The following is a 23159-nucleotide window of genomic DNA, read 5'->3' as shown; positions in this document are numbered from 1 at the left end:
CACTGGTGCCTCACGGCACCGAGGTCCCAGGTTCAATCCCGACTCTGGGTCACTGTCTGTGTTTCACACTCTCCCCGTATTTGCTTGGGTTTCGCCCCACAACCCAAAGATGTGCAGAGTAGGTGGATTGGCCACGCTAAATTGCCCCTTGGGTATTCTAAATTTATTTGAAAAAAGGAAGTAATAAAGTCAGTAAAAGTAAAGATGCTGACGTATTGCATATTTGATGCAACACTTGACCTTAACTGTCAGGGGTCACTACTGAAGTTGCAGAACATTATACCATTACTAAAATAAAGAAGTGGAATAGCGAATTACACAGGATTTCACAAGTCTAGACTGTAGCACGTAGACTCCAGCCTATGCCTTTAACACAAAATGTGCTTCCTTCTCACTGATTCAGTTTCCTCACATTACTGCCCATTTTCCTTTTTCACCACTTGTCTCATATTAAATCAGAACGTGTGCATTCTTAGCATTCTGTTCAACCCTGAACTGAGCTTTAAACCCCACATCCTTTCCACTGCCGCGACTGTTTGGTTCTCACTCTACAGATTTGCCTCACATTGCTGATAATTCAGCCCCTCCACTGCTGAACCTTTGGACGTGTCACTCCCGAACTTATCCACACTAGCTCTTTACTGCTGCCTTGTGATTCACCCGTCATAAACTTCAGCTTGTTCAAAATGGTTTTACTCCTATCCTGTCCCGCATTGTTCCGTTCACACATCACCCCATTCTGGCTGATTATACAGCCTGACCTTCCACAATGTGTTGCATTCAAAATCCTTGTCCTCCTTTATAAATTCCATGGTGATGTCACTCCACTCTATTCCCACAACCTCCTGGAGCTGTTATCTCCTTAATGCCTTGTTTCTTTGGCTTTCTTGTCTGATGCATTCATTTCTCAACCATTAGTGGCAGGGTGTTTAGCTGCCATAGTTCAGCAATTTAAAATTACACTTCTCCGCTGCTCCACATTTTAAAAACCTTTTAAGGGTGTGAGTGCGAGAGCAGTAGTGTTTTCATGACCTCTGGGTCTGCTCATTTTCCTGGATGACATTTCATATTTGCTTTTACTTGGGTTTCATGGCATGGATCCTGATTTGTGTTTTGTGAAGAAGAGCCGAGATAAATCCTAAAAACCTTTGTCTGTTTGTGGTGGTTGGAATGGGCTAGGGTGGGGTCTGCTTTCAGTGGTGCAGTTGCTGCCGAGCGGGTTCTCGATTTGACAGTGCTGTGTGCGTCCGGATGATGGCCGCCTTTGATAGCGCAGTTCCGGCCGTAGGCCTCGGCTCTGTGGTGCAGGTCATTGGGGCTCACTTTGAAGATTTGCGAGGTATCTTGAGAAGAATGGTGGAGGCACATGGAGAGAATTCTTGCGCTTGAGAGAGCACCTCAGAAGTACAGAAGTCTGAAGACTCGCACATCAAGACATAGGAACATCTTCTTCCCCAGAGCTACAAGACTCCTCAACGACTCCCCCTCAGACTGATCTGTTCCCTGTACGAACACTATTCACGATGCGCTATGCTGCTCTTGCTCATGTATTTGCTTGGTTTGGCCCCTTGTTCCACACTGTAACCAATCAATGCTTGTCGGTGTACCATTTGTCAATGTTCTCTGTTGATTATTCTTTTTGTCTACTATGTACGTACTGTGTACGTTCCCTTGGCCGTAGAAAAATATTTTTCACTTTACTTTGGTACATGTGACAATAAATCAAATCAATCAATCAATAAAACCTTTTTTGGTCAGGTTTAGTGGACCACAACCTATCCGGTCTTTCAGGCCAGGGGTTGGTTTGGCTGGTTTGGCCGTTTTGACCACTGGTCCTATTTCATTCTGTTCCCGATGTTTGTCGTGAGGTGTTGGAGGTGCCCGAGTGAGGCAAATCATTCCCCTCAAGCCAGTTGTTTATTCTCTTGTCCCTCTTTTAAAAAACCTTTTTAAAAAGAAAACATCTCTTCAACCAAGCTTTTAGTCAGCCTTGAGAATCTTGCCCTTCCTAGCATCTCAACTGTTCCTTTACGAAAATTTGTAAAGATCCTCTGGAGGTTTTCTGATGTACAAATGCAAGTTTACTGTTAACCAAATTTGGGTTTAAAAGTGTGAATTAGGGGGACACAGATTTAAGGTTTTGGGTGAGGGATGGGGGGTTGAGGATGATGACGTGAAGAAGTAGTATGCTACACAGCGAGTAGTAATGACTTGGAATTTGCCACTTAACAAGGGTGGTGGAGGTAGCGACGATCGATGATTTCAAAAGAAAATTGGATGGACACTTGGATGACAAATAAACTTGCAGAGTTATTAATAGAGCAGGGGATTGCCACCACCCTGATTGCTCCACAGAGTGCTGGCATAGACTTGATGACTCTGACGTAATGAGAAATTGAAAGTTGAGTGCATGATTGTTGGATTACTTAGTTGCATCATTTCACAATCATCTTGCATATTTTCTATCCAGACTAATGATACAAAATGGCTGTGAGCCTCTGTGTCTTGTTTCTTTAGCCACCATCAAACTGTGCACTTCTAAACTAGACAAACTTGCATGTTTTTTGAAAAGTTCAACGTGTCCCCTGTAGATATTTTCTGCAGGCAAGACTTGATGAAATGGAGGAAAGAATCCTGAATGTCGCAAATGTCCCTTCTTCAGCGGAAGAAAACTAGCTATGTGGCATGTCAGAAATCTTATAAGATTTGGAGAACAGAGATCTGAGAAAGAATATCCAAGTCTTCAGTCTGTCTGAGGGAATGGAAGACTCCTATTAAGTTCATTGAGAACTGGCTGCGCTGTTTTCGTGGGCTATATGTGAAGACTGGATATTTCAAATCGGAAAGGGCGCACTGTATCCTGTCTTTGAGGCCAAGTGACAATCAACGTCCCAGGTCTATAATCATTCGCTTCCACAATTTTAAAGATCACCAGAGGATCCTGGAGATGGCGAGGCGTGGTGGGACCTGGCTCCACAAGGGAGCAGGGATTTCCTTTTCCAGAACTTTTTGGCAGCTTCAAGGCAGATGTTAATAATTGAACACTGAAATGAATATCATCTTCTTGCCCTTGAGTATTTGGGGACTTTTATTATCATTACGCATGGTGGCTGTGGTTCATGCTAGTTATCTGTTGTCTTTTCTTATTATACGTACCTTAATCATGGCAGAATCGGGTGGTGCCGCTGCTGAAGTTGGGTGAAGTTACAGGTGTTCATGGGTGGGCTTAAAATGCGGTTGGGTCATTTGACTCCCATTGCCTTGTTGGCTCTCCTCTTCTCCTTGTTGAGGGAGTTGTATCCTATTGGTAATGATAGTATGGCTGTTGGGTTAGTCCTATGGGCCTTCACTCTTGCTGAGGAATATCCCTTTAGAATTATTGTGGTTGTGATTCTTTTGTATTACTATAGCAGGACAGTTAGCACTGTTGCTTCACAGCGCCAGGGACCCGGGTTTGATTCCCGGCTTGGGTCACTCTCTGTTCAAAGTCTGCACGTTCTTCCTGTGTCTGCGTGGGTTTCCTCTGGGTCCTCCGGTTTCCTCCCACAAGTCCCGAAAGACGTGCTGCTAGATGAATTGGACATTCTGAATTCTCCCTCTGTGTATCCGAACAGGCGCCGGAGCGTGTGACTAGGTGTTTTTCACAGTAACTTCATTGCAGTGTTAATGTAAGCTTACTTGTGACACTAATAAAGATTAATATTATATTATTATTATTAATGATGTGGCGATGCCGGCGTTGGACTGTGGTGAGCACAGTAAGAAGTCTTACAACACCAGGTTAAAGTCCAACATGTTTGTTTCGAACACTAGCTTTCGGAGCACTGCTCCTTCCTCGGGTGAATAAAGAGGTTTGAATGAAGAGGTGAATGTATTGGTCATTCTGAATTCTCCCTCAGTGTACCCGAACAGGCGCCGGAGCGTGGTGGCTAGGTGCTTTTCACAGTAACTTCATTGCAGTGTTAATGTAAGCTTACTTGTGACACTAATAAAGATGAATAGTATATTATTATTAATGATGTGGAGATGCTCTTCTTTCACCTGAGGAAGGAGCAGTGCTCCGAAAGCTAGTGTTTGAAACAAACATGTTGGACTTTGCGTTGTAAGATTACGATATTATTATTAGCTACTGGCAAGACACCTGGAGCGCATCCTTCTGACGATAATTTGGGAGGATCAGACTGGGTTTATTAAGGGCACATTTTGCAGTAACAATGTTAGCAGATTGCTGAATGTGGTTCAGGCCTTCCAGAAGTAGGCTTTGGACGGGCTGTTGATCTCCTTGGATGGGGAGAAAGCCGTTGGTCGGTTTGAGTGGAATTATCTGGTGTACACGCCGAGGAGATTTGGGCTGAGTGAGGACTATGTTAAATGGATCCGGTGTTATACAATAGGCCTGTGGCGGCGATGCTCACAAATCGGGTCTGAGAATTTTTCGCTCCAGAGAGCGACCGGGCAGGGATGTCCCCATTCCCGTTATTTGTGCTGGCCATAGAGCTATTGGCAGAGGCTATTAGGCGGGATCCCCTAATATCGGGGCTGGAGGGTGGAGATAAGCAGCACAAGATCACAGTTTATGCGGATAATGTGCTGCTATTTGTGTTGAAGCAGGATGTCTCGATTCCCGATATTATTAATGTGGTGGATAGATTTAGTGTCATCTCCGGTTATAAGATCAATTTTTCAAACTGAGGGGCTATGCCGGTGGGAGAGCTGAGGGGTCAACCCCCTCCCACCCGTGGCAATTTCCCTTTTAGGTGGTTCCCATTGGGTTTAAGTACCTGGGTGTCACTATTCCAATTTCCCTGTTTTAGGTGGGACTTTGCTCATTGGCCATCTATGCCAGTTTCATGGTTGGGCAGGATTGCCTTGATTAAAATAAATGTGTTCCCTGGATTGGTATACCCCCTGCAAATGTTGCCAGAATTGCTACCAGCTCGTGTTTTAAAGGAGATAAATGGAACAATCAATTTGTTTATCTGGAATAAGAAGCCTTGCCTTATGTTTACTAAGCTCCAGCTCCGAGGGCTAAGGGGAATCTAGGCGTCCTGAATCTTAGGCTGACTTTTCATTTGGGTTCATAAGGGGCTGGGTTAGGAAAGACTCTGCCTCTATTTCACTTGACATTGAAGTAGACCCTCTGCTGGTCTTGTTATTTTATGGAGACATTAAGGCAGATTCTGCTAAATGTAATAATTCCTATTATTATTATTAATACATTTAAGAGCATGGAGATTGACCCGCCAGCTAGAAGGGAGATCTAAACTGACTTCCGCTCTCTCTCCCATCCAGGACAACCCGACTTCCACCAGGTCTTATGGACCTTGGATTTGATACATGGAAGGATAGAGGCATTTGTAGTCTGGGAGACATGTTCAGAGATGCTTCCTTGTCATCCTTTGAGCAGCTGTGCCAACAATTTGACAACCCAGGACACTCCTTTTTAAAGTATTTACAACTTAGAGACTTTATCCTTAATAAGACAACCTTCCGTCTTGACTCCTCTATTTCCCCGGTGGGAAAAATCTGATTTCTGTGGAACCTGAACAGTTAATCAGCAGGTTTTATGATACCTTATGTTCTAGATCCTATATTAGTACGTTGGGTACCCTGCAGTCTTGGGAGAAAGATTTGGCAACTAACGTTGATGAGGAGACATGTGTCAGCATGTGGGATTGTGCCAGTAAAACTTCTGTTTGCAATAAAATGAAGGAGACTCAATTTTAGATATTGCAGCTCTTGCATATTATGCTTCATCTTAAACACGGGTTTGGTCCTGCATTTCCCCAATGTGCATAAGGCGCCTGGTAGTAGAGGGCGCGTATATGCACTGCGTACGAACCTGTGTTGAGATTCAACTCTGTTGGTCTGATGTTGTCAGAGTGATGGAGAAGATCTATGGCAGAGTCTTAGAATTTAATCTTTTGTTCCTAATTCTGGGTCTCCCACATGAGAGAATCACTGATGCTAATGAAAAAAGGCGTTACAATATCTGACTTTAGCAGCTCGTAAGAATACCCTATGCTCCCGGAGTAGTGTAAAATATCCTTCAATTCAAAACTGGTATAAATTAATTATGGAATGTATTCCAATGGAATTCCTGTCATCTGGCCTAAATCTGATGCATTCCATAGAGTGTGTGGGACTCTTCTCTTAACTTTATAGGCTCCACTTTGTCTGACTTGCCCCTGTTGGGCTTTCCATGAGCTGTATTTTAAGTCTTGGTCACGCAATATGTGAAAGTGTGTGACCTGAACTGTTATCCTTTTGTACTTATATGGCATATCCTCCTTTCCCACTTAATCTGTTTGTAACTTGTTATTGGATTGATCTGGTATCAAACTGGAGGCTCCAGTTCCTTAAGTATACTGTTCTAAATTTATCCTGTCTTGTTTGTTCCTATTTTGCAAGAATTATTTTTCTGTACTGTGACTGTTTTTGCATTGTTAATGTTTTTAATTCTTTGTTGCGATATTTGTAAAAACAAAATTGAAAAATCTAATAAAATATATATTTAAAAAAGTGAATAGTTAAAAGCTGGAGATGGTGTTCGTTGCACTTGAGCACCACCTAGTGGCTACAATCTAAATTACATTGATGAAGAGTACATACAGGGAGGCAAATTGGACCATCGCAAACAATCCATTATCTTGGTAGCAATTACTTAAGTATTGTCTCATTTTCAATGTTGTGCTATCTTAATTCCAATGGCTGTTAGTTGTAACAAGATCCTGTTGTACTATCTTAATTGCAATGGCTGTTAGTTGTAACAAGATCCAAAGATATCGGCCAGAATCTTCCAAGCAGCGGAAATGCTGCGCGCAGTGCTCTGCCACAGAGGTTTGCCAACATTTGGAAAGATATGTGCAACAGCAGCAACTTTACAAAGCACATTTAATTTAGGAAAATAATAATCTTTATTAGTGTCACAAGTAGGCATACATTAACACCGCAATTAAGTTATTGTGAACCATCCCAAAGCATATCACAGGAGCATTATAAAACAAAGTTTAACATACATAAGAGATATGCACGGGGTAGTCCATTCAGCCCTTCAAGCCTAATCTGCCATCCAGTGAGATCATAGCTGATTTGATTGTGGCTGTAACTCCATTTTCTTGCCTGAGCTCCCCTAATCCATGACTCCCTTTTCAATCCAATATTTATCTAACTCAGCCTTGAATATATCCAATGCCCAACCTGCCCTGCTCCTGTGGAAAATAATTCCAAACACCAACAATCCTTTGGGAGAAGAAATTCCTCATTTTCATCTTAAACGGAGTACCATTATTTGTCATCCACTATCTCTGTAGCCACTTCATCAGCTTGCACCCATATTCCTGTAATGGCTATCGTATCATACACAGCAAGCCATATAAAGGATTATTCGGACAGATACATAAATTTCACAATGTGATGCAAGTATTCTTGTGATTCTTTTTTTACTAAAAAACTGTGTTTGAAATTCCGCAGCTGTCTTCTGTACATGTACGATAAGGTGATAGCTCCAAATGTCTCATTGGCTCCACCTTTACAACGATGTAGAGATGCCACTAAACCGGTGAATAAGGAGTCTGTGATGAGCACGTCAACAGCCTTGGAAGAGGAGGTGAAACATAAGAGGGATAATGTGAATAAGAAGTTAATGCCCTGTTTTGCGTTGTCTCCAGAAGAGGAAGGGAATAACATTCCGAGTACAGATTCCTACAATCTCTGTGAGTTCAGCTTGGTGATTAGATGTTCCTTTATGATTTGCAGAGAGGACTATTTTAACTTCTGGAGTGTCCTTTGGATGTTATAATTTACAGGATCTTTGATAATGTATGTGTGACGGCGGTGTGGTGGTAATATCATTGGACTAGTGATGCAAAGGCTAAAGCTAATGTTCTGCGAACAAGAGTTCAAATCCCACGTTGGCAGCTGGTGAAATTTAAATTCAATATTTTAAAAAACAGTCTCGGTAATGGTGACCATGACAGCTACCATCGTTGCCCAGCGGACCTCCATGTGACTGCAAATCCACAACAATGTGGTTGACTCTTAACTGCCCTCTGAAATGGGGCGGCATGGTGGCACAGTGGTTAGCACTGCTACCTAATTGCTCCTGGCCCCGGGTCACTGTCCTTGTGGAGCCTGCACATTCTCCCCGTGTCTGCGTGTGTCTCACCCCCACAACACACGGATGTGCAGGGCAGGTAGATTGGCCGTTTAAATTGCCCTGCCCACATCCCTTGAAAGAATAAAGAAGAAACGTATGGACGTGAACTTGTGCTTTGCTTCTTTGACGATGTTTTTAAAACATAAAAATGTGTTTCAAATGAGTTTTGGCATCAAAATGCTTTCTCCATTTGATGTGGAGATGCCGGCGTTGGACTGGATTCGGCACAGTAAGAAGTCTTACAACACCAGGTTAAAGTCCACCAGGTTTGTTTGAATCATGAGCTTTCGGAGTGCAGCTCCTTCCTCGGATGAATTCACCTGAGGAAAAGCTGCACTCCGAAAGCTAGTGATTCAAAATGAACCCGTTGGATTTTAACTTGATGTTGTAAGACTTCTTAGTGTTCCACAATTTGATCATAGACCAATACATAGGCCGTTCTACATACAGCATTATTCGCAAAAGCTAGCTTTCTGATAAAATCAGGTTAAAGGGTTATGGGGAACTGGTGAGATGTGGTTTTTAGACCAGGACGAGATCAGCCATGATCCGATTGAATGGCAGAAGGGCTCAAAGGGCTGAATCGCCTACTTCTGCTCCTGATTCCTAATTCCCATGTTCCTATGAAAGCATGGAATTAGGGATAACCTATTGATATTCATTTGGCTGGCAGGAGATTAGGAATAAAGGTTTTAATCTCTGGTTCGCAGGATGTGACAAAAGGTGTTCCCCAGCGATTTATACTGGACCCGTAAGCTTTTAACTTGAATGACCAAATGAAGTGCTGGACATGCAGGTTTGCAGGTGACACCAGTTGGCACAGAAGTTTTGTAGACACTGTGGAAGGTGAAGTTTAATGCAGAGAAATGTGAAATCATCTAGTTGGAACTTCAAAAGACAACTCATTAAAAAAATATTAAAAGATTGTGAGATACTAGGCTCGGGGGTGGGGGAGGGGAGGGGAGGCAAAAGAGATTTAGGTGTCCCAATGGCTAAGTCGCTAGAATTTGGTGCAGAGGTGTGAAAAGTAAGCAAAAAAGGCTAATGGAATGGTGGCCTTAGCTCAAGGTGGTTGGAATTTGAAAGCGAAGAAGTGAATCTTCATCTGTGCCGAACGTTGGTCAGAGGGCAACTGGATTACTGGGAAATATTTTCTTTTATTTGTTCATGGGCTGTGATCATCGGTGGCTAGGCCAGCATTTATTGCCTATTGCCTTGAAGTGGAAATTGCAGGTAGAGGTGGTTTTTTTTTGTTTGCCACTCTTGTTCTTCGACATGGCAAAGCTTTGGAAGATGCTGTTGGAAGAGCCTTGTCAACATTGCTGCAGTGCATCTTGTGGATGTTGCACATTGTTGCTGCTATGTGTCAGTGGTGGAGGGAGTGAATGCTTAACGTGTTGTATGGAGTGCTGGTCAAGTGGGCTGCTTTGTACCGGATGGTGTCGAACTTCTTGAGTGTTGTTGGAACTGCATTCATTCAGGCAAGTGTAGAGTACATCATCATATTCTTAATTTGTGCCTTGGAGATGAGTCGATGGAGAATTGCTTGCCGCAGAATTGCCTGCATATAAATTGCTCTTGTAGCCATAGTATATAGGAGGCTGATCATGTAAAGGTATTGATCAATAATACCCCAGGATATTGACTGTCAGACTTCACTGATTGTAATACCGTTAAACGTTTACTTCTATTGGAGATGGTCATTGTCAGGTGCTTAAGTCGCAAGCAACATTCAGCCAAAACATCAGCTTGAATGATGCCCAGGCCTTTCTGCATGCTGCCATGAATTGTTTCATTATCTCAGAAGTTGTGAATGGCACTGCACAATGCGAATATCAGCAAACATCTCCAATGTCGATCTTGTGATAGATGAAGGGTCATTAAAAGTGATTGAAGATGGTTGTGTTTGGACACTACTCAAGGAACTTCTGTAGCAAAATCCTTGGGTAATATTGGTCCTGAAAATGCAGCTGACTAGAATGATAGCAGGGCTCAAAGGATTAAATTGAGTACGGGTTGCATTATTTTGCTTTGTATTCCCTTGAGTTTAGAAGGTTGAGAATGATCTATTTAAAATTGTTAGGGGATTCAATAGGAGAGATAATGAGATAGCAGGGGCAAGGTATAAGGCAAGGAGGCATAATCTTAAAATTTGAACAGAGCCATTTTGGAGTGAAATCAGGAAGCCCTTTTTTCGCAAAAGGGAAGGGGACATTCTGAAACTCGCACCCAAATTTGGATTGGGATAGGGATTAGACATGACCTAATTGAATGACAAAACAGGCTGAATGGTAAAACAGGCTGAATTGTCTACTTCTTTCTACTATCAGGCATAAATTGCTATTAGAATGTGAAATCTGTACCCTATTTCAATGGTGACTTAATTGATGATCACTGTCCTTGGAAACCGCTTGCTCGAGATCTTGGATGTGCAACTTTAATTATATTTTAATGTGTTGCTGTAAGTAATGAATCCTGTGGTCCTCCTAAATTGCCCTTTATATATAGTTCCTTGCTAAGTATGTGCTTCGGACCAGCTAGGCAAAGAATTACATTTTTTTGTTTCTTTATCACTGTCATAGGTTATCGAACCTCAGAGGCTTCTGCTGAACATATAGAAGAATACATAAAATCGGAACATGCCAGCGACAAAAATAAGCAGGGGATTGCCATGGAAATGAACAACAATACAACAAGCACTGACAGAGAAATTGGGAATTCACCCCTGCGCATTGGGATGAGTACAGAAGAGGAGAATGAAAAAATAGTGGAACAAATCATGAAAACGTACTGCAAACAGCAAGAGAAGCTAAATTCTACAATTCAGCAGAAGAAACATCTACAAATGGTAAAGAAGCGATACTGGCTATTTAACAAACAAAATGTTTACACTTATGGATTGATGCATTCGCTTATGAGTGTGACTGTATAAAATGTGAGGGTTGCTGATGAATCTAAGCTATGAACTTCTGCTGCCACAGGGTTGGGTATTTTCTAGTTTACAGTAGAAAGAAATTGAATAGCGCCGTTCAATACCTTGGGACACCCCAAAGTACTTTTCAAAGGCCCTTTGTAGGCTGTGGTGTAGTCACTGTTGTAGCGAACGCTGCAGTCAATTTGCACACAGCGACCTCCCAAAACCAGCAATGTGCTGAGGACCAGATAATCTTTAGAAAAATTATTTTGATTGGAGGGTGCATATTGGATAGGGCACCAGGGAGAGAGTATGCCTTTGCTATTCTTTGAAATCCTACCATTTCATCACTTGACCTGCTGAGAGGGCAGCAGGGGCCTTCGTTTAACATCTCATCTGACAGTATTGCACTCCCTTAGTGCCGAACTGGCGTGCCAGCCTGGATTATTGTGCTCCAGTCTTTGGAGTGGGACTTAAACTTCCAACCTCCTGACTCCGAGGTGAGGGTGTTGCTCAACTGAATATGGTGGTTGCCCCATATACCAAATAACAGCAGTAAAAAAATTGTAGCACTAAACCGCCGATACTAATCTGTATAAGCAACTCGCAAAAACTTCTGTGAGATAGATTTTTTGGTGGTTCAGTTATTCCTCCTCGGAATTAGAAGTAATATTTAAAATCTATTTGAAGGAGCATTTGTGACTTCGCAGTGATGACAGTTTCATGTATCTATCTAATTGAATTGATCCAATTGGCCTCTGGGATTCAATATAGTAGTTACTGAGTGATCAGATACTGCAACACTGAAAAATTAATGGGAAACATTGATCATTCCTATATCACGGGTTTAATTATTTTGCAAAATGTAACTACTTGCACATTGACTTTTATTGACTAGATTTTGGGGTCGGTGGCAAAGCATGTGCAAGTGCTGCCGATCGCGAAGAAAGCTGTCCACAAAGATTTGAACGATCCCTGTGGCATAGTTCTCCCTTTTTAAAAAAAAAAGAAATAAATAAATTTAAGAGTACCCAATTCATTTTTCCAATTAAGGGGCAATTTAGCGTGGTCAATCCACCTAGCCATCACATCTTTTTGGGTTGTGGGGGCGAAACCCATGCAAACACGGGGAGAGTGTGAAAACTCCGCACGGACAGTGACCCAGAGCCGGGACCGAACCTGGGACCTCGGCGCCGTGAGGCAGCAGGGCTAACTCACTGCGCCACCGTGCTATGGTTTTCCCTTTTTCATGGCAGTTTAAATCTGGTGCCAAGCCAAGGTGATCGCTTAGCATGCGGCAGCAGTGATATCACCAAGTAGCCAATCACATTGAAGTATATGGCGGCACAGTGGTTAGCACTGCTGTCTCGCAGCTCCAGGGTCCCAGGTTCAATTCCGGCTTCGGGTGACTGTGTGGAGTTTGCCCTTTCTCCGTGTGTTTGGGTGGCTTTCCTCCAGGCGCTCTGGTTTCCTCCCACAGTCCAAAGATGTGCAAGTTAGGTGGATTGGCCATGCTAAATTGCCCTTCGTATCCAAATATTTAGGTGGGTTGCGGGGATAAGGTGGAAGTGTGAGCTTAAGTAGGGTGCTCTTTCCCAGGGCCGGTGCAGACTCGATGGGCCGAATGACCGCCTTCTGCATGTAAATTCTATGATCTATTCCCTCACAGTGAGCCAGGAAGTTAAAAGCATTTACTATCTGATTATGAATAAGGGATTATGATTGGATTACGACAGCAGCAAATATAAATATAAGCAAACTTTTTAAAAGTGTTTTTTTTGTTGTTGAGAAGTTTGATATTCCGCAGGTATAAAATTAGTTTCTCTGGCCAATAGGATGTACAGCATTAATTATCAAGTTGGTACATTTATTAAGTACATAGCGCCACCTCATTCAACAAGCGACAACTTTATTCAAGTGTTTTTACAGTGAAACCAACAGCATAAGAGTGCAAGTTTCTAGTTAATTTATTTCCCATTAATTGGGGGTGCCTTAACATGCACCTGGAGATGGGTTCAATCATTGTCTTGCAACCCTTTGCATTACCCTATTGAACAAAGCAGCAACAAATGAAATGCCAACAACAATTTTAAATAATTAGTTTGTAATTTAGCTAGGCAGCTTGCCTTGATGTTTAACCGTCAAGTTAAATGCTTTTCACTATTTTATTTACACAGCTAATTTTATACCTGCATAATGTCAAATTCCTCAATTTAAACAAAAACTCTTTCATGGTTAACCTAAGAATGATAAATTGAGAATTATACTAAATAAGCTTTAGCTTTATGCTTGGATAGTCAATAACCCCTGATTGCAAATGGGCACAGAGAAACTGTTATGTTGGATATATCCATCTTTGTTGAAAACCCCAAAATAGATGGTCCTTTTCATTTCCAGAGCTCTTTCTTATTTTGTATTGCAACTAATGTTAGAACAGAAGATGATCAATGGCAGCATAAAGTTTTAACATGATGACTAATAATTTTTAATAATGTAGAAATACACCTGTAGTTATATTTCATATTTGTAGCAGTACTGTTATTAAAAGCATGGGTTAAGATATATATCTGTTACAGTAATATTATTAAATAACTCTGGTTAAGTTATCTAGATTGTGTCTGCTAAAGCTGTAATTAAGAAGCCTCAAAAGGTGAGGTCATGATTGATTCTAACTATTTATTTGTTTACATCTGTGCTATGAATTTTAAAACATTGTTATGATTGCTGGAGATAGGGCAGCACGGTGGCGCAGTGGGTTAGCCCTGCTGCCTCACGGCGCCGAGGTCCCAGGTTCGATCCCGGCTCTGGGTCACTGTCCGTGTGGAGTTTGCACATTCTCCCCGTGTCTGCATGGGTTTCGCCCCCACAACCCAAAAAATGTGCAGAGTAGGTGGATTGGCCACACTAAATTGCCCCTTAATTGGAAAAAATAATTGGGTAATCTAAATTTAAAAAAAAAAAATCTTTGTGGGATACATATGATGTAATGAATGGAAGGAGCCAGGTCTGTATGTAGTTCTGCAGTTTGCCATAGGATTTCAGTCTGATGAGGTAGAGGGCTTTTAAGTTGAACAGCAGTTTTGCCAAATGTTTGAGCAGAAGTGTACTAGTTTTTCTCCCAGAAGGGGGTCTGTCCCCAAATCTCTGCACAACTAAGCAAGTAATAAGAACGGAAAACAAATTAAAGTACAGCACAGGAGCAGACCATTCGGCCTCCCAGCCTGTGCCGATCATGATGTCCTAAGATTACAAATAACCTTCTGCCCTTACTCGGTCCATATCCCTCTTTCCTCCCTATTCATGTACCCATCCAGATGCCTCTTAAATGTTGCTAATGAGCTTGATTCCACCACATCCTCTGGCAGTGCGTTCCAGGCACCCACCCACTAGTGGCATTTGAACTGTACTGGGTTGCTTAATTGGAGTTAGTAGCAGGTATAGATGGTAAGTTTAGGTTATTCCTAGTGTTTAAGAACTGTTTAACTGATAATTGTAAAGCTATTTTATTTGATATTAATATGGTTAATTTCGTGTTTAAATTAAAGTTTGCTTTAATATAAAAGATACCGATTGGTCACACCTGGGGTGAAGTATCCTGTCCTCACATTTTTACAAATAAAAAAATATTGATTTGTGTTCTTCTCCAGTATACTAACAAATATTGGGATCTGGGCTGGTGCCCTAACAAATGTTTAAAAAGATCTATAATAATAGGCAGGAGAGCAAATTTTCCCTAATTTCTAGAATATTAAAACTAACTTCTTTGGGTTGATTTTGAGATTTCACGCCTTTTAACGTGCATTTAAATATCAATTTAAAAGCAAAATTAGAGTACCCAATTCTTTTCTCCAATTAAGAGGAAATTTAGAGTGGCCAATCCACCTACCCTGCACATCTTTTGGTTTGTGGGGGTGAGAGCCACGCAGACACGGAGAGAATGTGCAAACGCCACATGGAACAGTGACCTGGGGCCGGGATCGAACCCGGGTCTTCGTCACTGTAAGGCAGGAGTGCTAATCACTGCACCACCGTGCTGCCCTGCATTTGAATATCAATAATTTGCCATTTGTGGTGACGGAGTGGCACGGTAGCATAGTGTTTATCACCATTTCTTCACAGCGCCAGGGCCCCAGGTTCGATTCCCTGCTTGGGTCACTATCGGTGCAGAGCCTGCATGTTCTACCCGTGTCTGCGTGGGTTTCTTCCGGGTGTTCCGGTTTCCTCCTACAAGTCCTGAAAGACGTGCTGTTACGTGAATTGGACATTCTGAATTCTCCCTCAGCATGCCTGAACAGGCGCCGGAGTGTGGCAACTTGGGGATTTTTACAGTAACTTCATTGCAGTGTTAATGTAAACCTACTTGTGACACTAATAAAGACTATTATTATTACTGCCATGCACGTGTGAAGGTCTCATAAAAATCCAAAGAAGCTGATTTTCTAAAGCAGACTACAAATACTCATTGTCCCCTGAGTTTTTAGCAGTGACCACTTTTTCCCTACTTGCTAAAATTATACCTTCAACCACGTGCAAAATCCTATTTTGTGATTTACTGGTCTAAATTTATGGTCAGGATTTTCCATTCATTTTTACACAAGCCCACAATTTTCAAACATTCACTTTTTAAAGGCTGGAAATTTGAAGCACAGATGTAGAATACCTGGACTAAGTGACTAAATTTACCAGCACCGCATTTTAAGTCTTCACTTCTTTTCTGTTCAGGAAGTGGAGTTATTACAAGTCACAAAGCGGATGAAACTCAAAGAACTGACTGAAGAGAAGCTTGGGTTGCAGCAAGAGCTGAATTCGCTGCAGTCTGAGCATGCTCATCGAATGAATGCAGTCTGCGATGAACAGGCAGAGATAGAGTGGCGACTGGAACAGCTGAAGCAGGGTTGTTTTTGCGACCACACAACAGAAAGGAGCCAAGAGGCTGAGTACACGGCACAGGTACATAGTTATTGCAAGTGTCGCCTACATTAGGAATAAAACAACAACAAATCGTATAAATTCACAGTTAAGGTGAAAGGAATATAGAATTATTTGCAACTGAAGATATTGCATTTAACATTTTATAGGGGGTGTTTATAAACTTGTATGGACTATAATGCAGATCCAACTATACCCAGAAGCTGTCTGCGAAATCACAAATTGAGATACATTCTGGATCTTGCAAAACAGTGCAACTTAAAATAAAATTTCTCATTCCAATATAAAGAGGCATATGGGGAAGATGGGAACCACTTATTCTAATAGTTGAAAACTATCAGCAGTGTGTATCTAAATTTCTGATTGAGGCAAAACGATGCCAATATTCAAGTGGATAGGTTGATGAAGGAAAAGAGAGTAGTTGCTTGGTAGTACAGAACTTGAGTATTGTTGAACTTAAGTATTGTCGAAGCTTTTCGTCTTGCACTTATCAGGACAGATGCCAGAATACCAAATTTCAAAGGGACCAACTGTTATGGGCCAGAGTTTTGAAAATACCAAAGTATATTCTGGAGTTCACCTGACCTATAACTGTTTATTGATTTTGGTTACGACGAGATGAGCACAAGAGCCTACCTTTCTGGTTTTATTCAACAGAGTCAGGCACTTTTAATCAAAAAACAAGCTTTATTCTGCAAATTTAGTTAACATTTGTATAAACACACACAGTAAGAATTTTATCAACTGCAAAAGTAAAGACCCCACACAGCTACAGTAATCTATGTATAATCCTTAATGAATTCCCCCTTAACTGTTCCAATTCAATAACACACTCCAAGTAAAACCAGAAATCCCTTTTCAAAGGTGTGGCCCAGCACACTTCATTCTTACTGGTATAAGACTTGTTACTGATACTCTGTTTCCCTTTTCAAACATCAGGTTTGAATTCCTTCCAGAAAGCAATGATCTATTTTAAGTTACCAAGTAGCCTGGAACCAGTTTTTAAAGTGAAGATCGAGAAATACTTCTTTCAACCTGTGCAGTTCAAACCTGTCCAAAACTCAAAACGAAAGTAAAACCCAGAGGCACAGCCCAGCGCCACCCACACAATGACATCACTGAAGCCATGTGATAAGACGAAAACCTTTCTTAAAGGGACACTCCCATGACACAATGACGTGTACTGCATGAGAAAGGATACTAATGATTAGCAAGTGGACTCTGGTCATTACTTTGCCGGGGGAGAATGCACCAGGGAACTGTTGTCCCCGCAAGCTTTTATTTAATGTCAAAAAAGGCTAGTTGACTCTGGTTGAGACATTACAGAGGGAAATGCACCAAGGATCAGTTGCCCCATGCTTTTGTTGAGTTAAAGAAGGTGCAATGCCTGGAAATGATCTTTCTGCTTGCAGTGTCGACTTGCCCTTTTCTGAATTTGAACAAATGTGTCTGTCCTGAGGAGTGCAAGAAGGAAAGAGAATAATGGGATATCAGAACAGGGTGGATAAATAGCGTGTGAACCGTTTGCTCACATGGAGGGCAAGCACTTGCACAACTGTTCAGGCTGAGCGGCCACATTGTGTTTAGAATTCAAAAAAATATATTTCTGAATATATTACTGGTCAACCAATCAGTGACGTCAGCATGTGGATATGGGAATCAGTTATTGCTCTCAATATACTAAACCTCTAGTGAAATGTCAAGGTGCCATCATTTGAAGGGGCAGGGTCAGCTACTGAATGACTTGTGTGCAGCCTATGTTACTGCCCTTTCGATTTCCCAGAGTGACTTATGGAGAAAGATTTTGAAATGAATGCATTTTGGGATAAAGATGCAGGCAAAGGTCAGCAATGATAGTGGTAATAACGATGATAGAGGCTTGTGCAAGACACAACCCTAATGGCAAAGTTTTGGACAAGTTGTAATTATGAAGGGAGAACAGTGAAGAATGGTAAGACATGTCTATAGATTAAGAAGTAGTTATTGCACCAAATGGAAGAAGCCAGTAGTTCAGGTGCATCATGATAATTTTGGGGGTTTAAAGGATTCAGATTGTCCATCTGTTATGATTCCAGTTGGTGTTACTACTGGGTGGGTAGATCCCAGGGTGGAATCCTTGCTCAAAAGGTCGTACCGTTTTACTTTTTTAAAGAAACCTTTGGAGGAACAGTCACAGGACTGCCAGTTAGATATTAACAACAAGAAAAAGAACATATTATTAAACTTTTGTATGTTTAACAAAATACTTCTTCACTCCCCCTTTAGCTTCACAAATATAAATAGATTTTAAAGATAATACCCTCGCTTTGAAACCAAATGGTCGATGCCCTCAATCAACCTTCTGCGGATTTTCCCTCAAATTCTCTCCGGATGATTGTCACATGAGCGTTTCCAAACTCCACATGAAAAAAACCCAATTTAAATTCTTCTTTCAAACAATACTATCCATCAGCTATTTTCATCAAGAACCCACCTCCAGATTTTCCAACTAATCTTCTAAACAAAGCTTCCTCTCCACTTTTTTGTTAAGCATTAGTTTCCAGGTTTTTCTTTCAGGATTCCTTTATCTTGAATGCTTTTGCACAAACTCCGGGATCCAGTCTCTGATTGCTCCACAATTATTTCAGTTACTGTCTCACAAACTGTAGTAAGATGTCACAAATCTTAGAACCATTTCAGATATCTTTCTGGCTTCTGACTAGCCAACTTCCTTTCAGGTCAGAATTGGGGATGTTTGCGGATGACTGCACAATGTTCGGCACCATTCGCGACTCCTCAGATAATGAAGCAGCCCATGTCCAAATGCAGCAAGACCTGGACAATATCCAGGCTTGGGCTGACAAGTGGCAAGTTACATTAGCGCCACACAAGTGCCAGGCAATGACCATCTACTGCAAGAGAGGATCTAGCCATCGCCCCTTGACATTTAATAGCATTGCCCTCACTGAATCTCCCACAATCAACATCCTGGGGGTTACCATTGATCAGAAATTGAACTGGACTAGCCATATTAATGCTGTGGCTACCATGACAGGTCAAAGGCTCGGAATCCTATGGCAAGTAAGTCACATCCTGACCACTCAAAGCCTGTCCACCACATACAAGGCACAAGTCAGAAGTGTAATTCCCTCTGTGTACCCAAACAGGTGCCGGAATGTGGCGACTAGGGGCTTTTCACAGTAACTTCATTGCAGTGATAATATAAGCCTACTTGTGACAATAAAGATTATTATTGTTATAATCGAATATACTCTACTTGCCTGGATGTGTGCAGCTCCAACAACACTCAAGAAGCTCGACACCATCAGGACAAGGCAGCCCACTTGATTGCTCCTCCTTCCACAAACTTCAAATTTGAAAAACCTCCTTTCAAATCCTTCACCACTGACTAACAATGGCAGTGTGTGTATCATCTAAAAGATGCATTGCAGTAACTTACCAAGGATCCTTAGACAGCACCTTCCAAACCCACGACCACTACTATCTAGAAGGACAAGAGCAGCAGATACCTGTGAAGCCCACCACCTGGAGGTTCCCCTCCAAGTCACTCACCACCCTGACTTGGAAATATATCTCCATTCCTTCACTGTCATTGGGGCAGGATCCTGGAACAGCACAGTTGGTGTACCTATATCTTGCAACTCACCACCACCTTCTGAAGGCAGCTAGAGACAGGCAATAACTGCTGGCCTAACCAGCTATGTAAATGAATTTTAAAATAGCTGTCTGTCACGGAACAATATCCTGTTCTAGTTTCTGATTCCACTATTCCTTTAACGTTAGGCTTTCTGGAAATTCCTCTTCATTACTCAATTACTCAATGCTTCTTAACTAACTGTCCTTTAGATATTTACCTAGAGGGATTACAGTCTGAGCCATTAAAAGATTTAACAGCAGATGTCCCTGTCTTAGCTTCACAAGGCAGCCAGCGAGCCTGGTGCGATTACAGTTGTCTCCATGAGAGATATAAATTATTCATGTGGATCCCAGAGACAAAGGGATACTTTGAAGGTAAAGTGACTTAGTTTAGGTTTCTATCTAGAGCATCCCAGTTATGCCACATTGCTGTGGGGTAGTTTTCATGCAGGTTTTGCCTGTTTTGAATTTGTATGTGATTTCTCACAGTGACAGGTAGTCAGCATGGGTGCAGGCTTAAGATAGGCAGCTGAAGACTGGACCAGGAGCTGTAAAGAAGTTACTGACCGGTAGCAGAAGGTTATAAGAAACCAAAAGTATTTTCTGATTTGGAGTCACTAAACAAAAATGCAGTGAGGCCAATGCTTGAGCTGGGATGTCCACAATCAAGAGGCGCTTACGAAGTGTTGGAGGATCGCCTAGTTGGATGCTAGTGGATAGGTCCTAAGGAATCTCATACAGTGGAGAATAGAGGGAACCCTGTGGAGGATTAAAGTTAATTCCTGAGAGCTGGGGAAGACCTTGGTTTGATCCCAGGAGAAATGAAGGACCCCTCGGGATCCTGTGAAGTGTCGGGGAATTACTGGGTGGAAATAAAAATAGAAAGGGAAGTGTCCTGTGAGATTTTCAGGCTTCCAACGAGGATTGTTTATGAAATATAGTGTCAGCAGTACTTTCTTTAAAACGTGAACTTGTTTGATTTATTTTTATCAGTTAATTACTCCTTTTTACCTGAAGAAGGTACGGTGCTCCGAAAGCTACTGATTTGAAACAAACCTGTTGGACTTTTAACCTGGTGTTGTAGGACTTCTTACTGTGCTCACCCCAGTCCATGCCAGCATCTCCACATCTTTCTTTAAAAGGAGCAGCACGGCAGGCAGCATGGTGGCACAGTGGTTAGCACTGCTACCTCATGCGCCGAGGTCCCTGGTTCGATCCCGGCTCTGGGTCACTGTCCGTGTGGAGTTTGCACATTCTCCCCGTGTTTGCATGGGTTTCACCCCCACAATCCAAAGATGTGCAAGGCAGGTGAATTGGCCACACTAAATTGCCCCTTAATTGGAAAAAATGAATTGGGTGATCTAAATTATTTATTTATTTTTTTTTTAGAAAGGGGCAGCACGGTGGCACACTGTTCCCTCACAGCAGCAAGGACCCTAGTTCGTTCCCGGCACCTGGTCCCTGTCCATGTGTAGTTTGCACATTCTCCCCGTGTGTGCGTGGGTTTCCTCCGGGTGCTCCGGTTTCCTCCCACAGTCCAAAGATTTGCAGGTTAGGTGGATTGGCCATGCTAAATTGCCCTTAGTGTCCAAAATTGCCCTTAGTGTTGGGTGGGGTTACTGGGTTATGGGGATAGGGTGGAGGTGTGGGCTTGGGTAGGGTGCTCTTTCAAAGAGCTGGTGCAGACTTGATGGGCCGAATGGCCTCCTGCACTGTAAAATTTATTATTCTCCCTGCGTCTGATTGGGTCTCACCCCCACAACCCAAAGATGTCACAGGGTAGGTGGTTAAAATTGCCCGTTAGTTGGAAAAAAGAATTGGGTACTCTAAATTTATAAAAAGAAAAAAAATTACATCTTAAAAGGTAGTGGTCACCAATGAGATCATAAACCATGGTGAAAGGTCACATTTTGTGGAGAGAGTTGCTGGCTGGTTGCTGAGCTGCAAAAAGCTGTGCATCATTCCACAACTTGATGTCCATGCATCATTTTTAAATGTAGTTTTTTTTATTTTTGTAAAGCATTCCTGGAATATTCTTCAGACAATTGTCAAATAAACTGGCTTCTGAAATAGATCTCTCTGGCTTTAACTTCAGTTTACTTTTATCCCCCTTCTTCCATTACGCTGTTTACAGTTATCAGAGTTGAGACAGAGACTGGACCGGGCAGAAGCAGATCGCAGAGAACTTCAAGAGGAACTGAGGTGTGAACGTGAAGCTCGAGAAAAACTGGAAGCCATGGTTAAAGAACTGAAACTTCAGATCTTAGAAACCTCTGGGAATAAAGCTGGTATCGAGGTGAACCTCGTAGCGGACTGATAACAGCATGCCCTCTTCTGAGGCACCAGCAATTTGAAGTGAAGTAATTTTTTAGAATTGCTTTAAAAAGGAAAACTGATGAGATTGGTATTTGAACCTACAGCTGCAAGAAATCTGTGCAACTGAATAACAGCTGAGTTGGAGATACTGGAGTTAAAATGTTAACTAATCCAGTTTAGAGCGAAATGTTGAAAGCCTGGTTTAAACTCATTTGAGTTTTGTGTATATAATGCACACATGGGATACAAAGCAAAATGGCACAGCATGGGGAAAATGTTATTTCAGATATTTGAAAAATTTATATGCATGCACAGCCAGCCAAACTTCATAACCTGCTTTCTGTCCTCTTAATGCCTTTGTAAATGGCTTTTGTTAAAGTCCCAGACCTTTTGTTTATTGCAGAATCTTATTTACTTTATAAATTGCATAGATATGCAGGAAGCTTGTTTTGTTATTTGTTACCATTTGATAATTCAAAAAAAAACCTCAAATCTGTTTTCTGGATTTGCATGTGTTCTTATCGGTGCTCCTACCCCATATCTCCTCTGTGCTCCTAGTTCTCATATACAGGGCCGGCCAGGGCTTTAGATTTTGAAAAGACCAGAAGGATGTAATTTGTTAATGTAACAGCTGAAAAGCCCCGAGTCAGGTAGATCTCACTTTTATCAAAAGGCAGATATGTGATGCCTAAATTGCCTCTTCCAACTAGATACGTTCGATAAACGTAAAGTATACAACAGGCATGCTCACAGCTCCTTGTAGTTTCCTCCAAATGTTGATTAATATTATATAAGAATATTTAATAAATTCTCCTATTTTTGTTTGGCACTGACTCCTTGCTGAGATGCATTCCCACGGTCACTGTTTTCCTAATGAGTACAGTAAGAAGTCTTACAACACCAGGGTAAAGTCCAACAGGTTTGTTTCAAACACTGGCTTTCGGAGCACTCCGAAAGCCAGTGTTTGAAACAAACATGTTTGACTTTAACCTGGTGTTGTAAGACTTCTTGCTGTGCTCACCCCAGTCCAACGCCGTTATCTCCACATCATTCCTAATGAGTGCCCGCAGGCTTTTCAAGCATTCATTTTTGAGCCTGATCGTGTCCTCAATCAATGTCCACACACACACGCTCTTCCAGTTGGAGCCATTGGACAGAAATTGGGAGTGAACCCTTATCTTTCAGCTAGTTTCCCTCCAAATCAGG

At 41.9% G+C, this 23159-nt stretch overlaps 1 protein-coding gene across 2 annotated transcripts in view; it reads left to right on the top strand.

The window, feature by feature from the left end:
• The window catches only part of LOC119975477 (ski-like protein), a 75810-nt gene extending 53372 nt beyond the window's left edge, over window positions 1–22438 (top strand). For both annotated transcript variants that reach the window (XM_038815180.1, XM_038815179.1), the window contains exons 4-7: window positions 7474–7715; window positions 10741–11006; window positions 15795–16022; window positions 21772–22438. In XM_038815180.1, the coding sequence (XP_038671108.1) occupies window positions 7474–7715; window positions 10741–11006; window positions 15795–16022; window positions 21772–21954 (919 nt within the window). In that variant the 3' untranslated portion in view covers window positions 21955–22438. The remainder of the gene's footprint in view (window positions 1–7473; window positions 7716–10740; window positions 11007–15794; window positions 16023–21771) is intronic.
• The last annotated feature ends 721 nt before the right edge of the window (window positions 22439–23159 follow it).

This window comes from Scyliorhinus canicula, chromosome 13, assembly GCF_902713615.1.
Source record: "Scyliorhinus canicula chromosome 13, sScyCan1.1, whole genome shotgun sequence".
NCBI lineage: Eukaryota > Metazoa > Chordata > Chondrichthyes > Carcharhiniformes > Scyliorhinidae > Scyliorhinus > Scyliorhinus canicula.
This window is presented reverse-complemented; position numbering and strand designations above follow the sequence as displayed.